Below are 2427 nucleotides of genomic sequence, written 5' to 3' on the forward strand. Positions count from 1 at the left end.
GGCCGGCTTGGCCGGAGGCAGGAGGGAGGCAGGCTGTGGGGGCCGGGACGCCGGCCTCGGCGCGCCTCGCCCTCGCGGGAGGGCCGCGAGCTGTGGAAGGACGAGGGCCCGGGGAGGCTGCAGACGCGCGGCGAGCGGCCTCGCAGGGCTCTGTGGGCGGCGTGGAGAGGCGTCCCCGGGCTCCTGCGAGGAGGCGATCGGGGTGTCGGCGGAGGGTTCCCGGTCAAGTCCTTTCCGCGGCGGGACGTGCACCCCCGAGTTGGAGGGCATTCCTGCGGCAGATTGGAGGCCCCGCATTCCGACGGCCCGATCCGGGGCTTAGAGCCCGGGCCGGCTTCCCGGAGCGGCGGAGAGCAGTGTTTTTCCTCCGTCGCGGACGTGGGAGCCGCCGGGAGAGGAAGCCGGGGCCCGGGCTCTGCGGCCTTGTTATTGTGTATGTCGTGTGTGCGACTGCGTGTGTGTGTCTGTTCTCGCCTGCCTTTGGGGTGTTTGTGTCGCCCTCGTTCCCTGGTAGTTTTATAGGCTGAAACTACATGTGGTGAGAAAAGCTCAAAGGATCTAGAGGAATCCTGGTTAGGTGAAATTTCCCAGATTAGGAATTCGCCCCCACCCCTCCCTGAGGCCACGGAGGCACCTACGTCCCGGCCGGAGCTCTCTTGTTGATGTGGGTGCCGCGGCCCTGTCATGCACCCTGGGGAACCGAGAGTGCGGCCCCGCCCGCTCTGCCCGCGTCTCCCGAGGCGGCCTCGCCCCTCCCTCCTTTCTGCCTAAGGGTTGACGGACACAAAGCTGCTTGCTGCTAGGAACAGGAAACGTATCAGGAGCTGTAAATCTGGGCGGAATGAATTCAGATCAGCCGGACTCCCTCTGCTTACTGAGCAGAAGCCTCTCAGAAATGCGGCCTGGTCTCCTCCCTGTTAAAGGGAGAAAGTGTAAGAAAACTTCTCGAAAGTAATGTAACTGCACATGTGGCGTGTTTACTTCCTGGGTCCCACGGTGTTTTTCGAGGAGGAGGGGGCAGTTTCTGCCTGGGAGGAGTTTTCCCTCACCCGTCCCTTGTAATTCAGCGAAATAAGTCAAAATCTGATGCTGTCTTGAGTGGCAGGTGGACGTGGGCTTTAAGCCTGTACGTCTGGATGAGCTCAGGCGTGTGTGTTGGCATCTGGGCCTGTCTGGTAGCAGGAGGAGAACCTTTTGGCCTGTTTTGGCTGCCTCTCTGGACCCATTTCACGGCCCTCTTCTTTTTTTCACATCTGAAGGGCTGGTCTGGAGGAAGAAAGCCAATATTAAAGACGGTGTTTACGCGTTGTGGTTTGAAGTCAGGTGAGAGTAATTACGGCCTCTGGCGCTGATGACCCCAGTGAGGACCGTCCGTCCGATGGCTTGGGGATTAGCAGTTTGGAGGTGACATATTGCAAAGGAAGAGGGTTACGTAAGGAAGCAAAGACAGGGCAGGGAGGTTGGGAGAAGGCCGTGCCGGAAAACCTTGGAAGGTAATAAGTAAATAGTACCTTAAAGTAATTGATGTGGCTTGTGTCTCTCAGCAGGAGGGTGAAAATGAAAGCAGGCTGTAGCATCGTGGAGAAGCCAGAAGGAGGTGGAGGTGAGCAGCAGTTACTCCTGACGTACCTGGAATGTCCCTCCGGGGTTCCTTTTCTCTCCACCTGGGCTCTGTTCTCAGATGCCAGATGGGGACCACACAGCCCCTGACTAGGTGGATGCCGCCAGACAGTGTGGGCTTGTTCCTTGCAAATGTAGATTTAACGTGTCTGGTCACCACACCTTTATCCTGGGATTTAGAGTCTCTTCCCGTTAGAGAGTTCCCCCGGGGGGCGGGGGGGGCTGTATTTTCCTAAAATGTTAGTTTGTCTTTCCCATTTCTGTTGGAACTCTCATGCCCTCCTGGAAAATAGATGTGAGATTTAGTAGCGTAGGAAAGGGGGACAGGTTGGGACACCTTAGTGCTGCTGTCCAGCTCTAGCAGATGAGATGGTGCCACAGGAAAGGTGACGTGTCTTTGCTGTCCCCTCCCCTGTTGTGTTGGCCCTGGCTGACCGAAGGGCTGTTTACGGCATGTTTGCACAGCACTCTAGAGATTCTGAGTGTTGGAATGTGAAGTCGAGGATACTGATCAGTATGTACCTAACTCCTGACTCCCTTGATCTTGCCCTTTTCACGTTAAAGGGTATCAGTTTCCCGACTGGGCCTATAAAACGGAGTCGTCCCCCGGCTCCCGGCAGATCCAGCTCTGGCACTTCATCCTGGAGCTGCTGCAGAAGGAGGAGTTCCGCCATGTCATCGCCTGGCAGCAGGGGGAGTACGGCGAGTTTGTCATCAAGGACCCGGACGAGGTGGCCCGCCTCTGGGGCCGCAGGAAGTGCAAGCCACAGATGAATTACGACAAGCTGAGCCGGGCCCTCAGGTGAG

General features: G+C 57.7%; 1 protein-coding gene across 7 annotated transcripts in view; it reads left to right on the plus strand.

The window, feature by feature from the left end:
• Positions 1–6: 6 nt before the first annotated feature.
• LOC115288536 (ETS translocation variant 3) overlaps positions 7–2427 on the plus strand; it is a 10344-nt gene continuing 7923 nt past the window's right edge. The window contains exons 1-4 of one of the 7 annotated variants that reach the window (XM_029935935.1): positions 7–932; positions 1260–1323; positions 1545–1603; positions 2185–2422. In XM_029935935.1, coding sequence (XP_029791795.1) covers positions 842–932; positions 1260–1323; positions 1545–1603; positions 2185–2422 — 452 coding nt within the window. In that variant the 5' untranslated portion in view covers positions 7–841. Of the gene's footprint in view, positions 1433–1544; positions 1604–2184; positions 2423–2427 lie in introns of all 7 variants that reach the window. The other 6 variants (XM_029935934.1, XM_029935936.1, XM_029935937.1 and 3 more) reach the window with 6 other exon arrangements.

The sequence above is a fragment of the Suricata suricatta genome, chromosome 3 (assembly GCF_006229205.1).
Source record: "Suricata suricatta isolate VVHF042 chromosome 3, meerkat_22Aug2017_6uvM2_HiC, whole genome shotgun sequence".
Classification (NCBI taxonomy): domain Eukaryota; kingdom Metazoa; phylum Chordata; class Mammalia; order Carnivora; family Herpestidae; genus Suricata; species Suricata suricatta.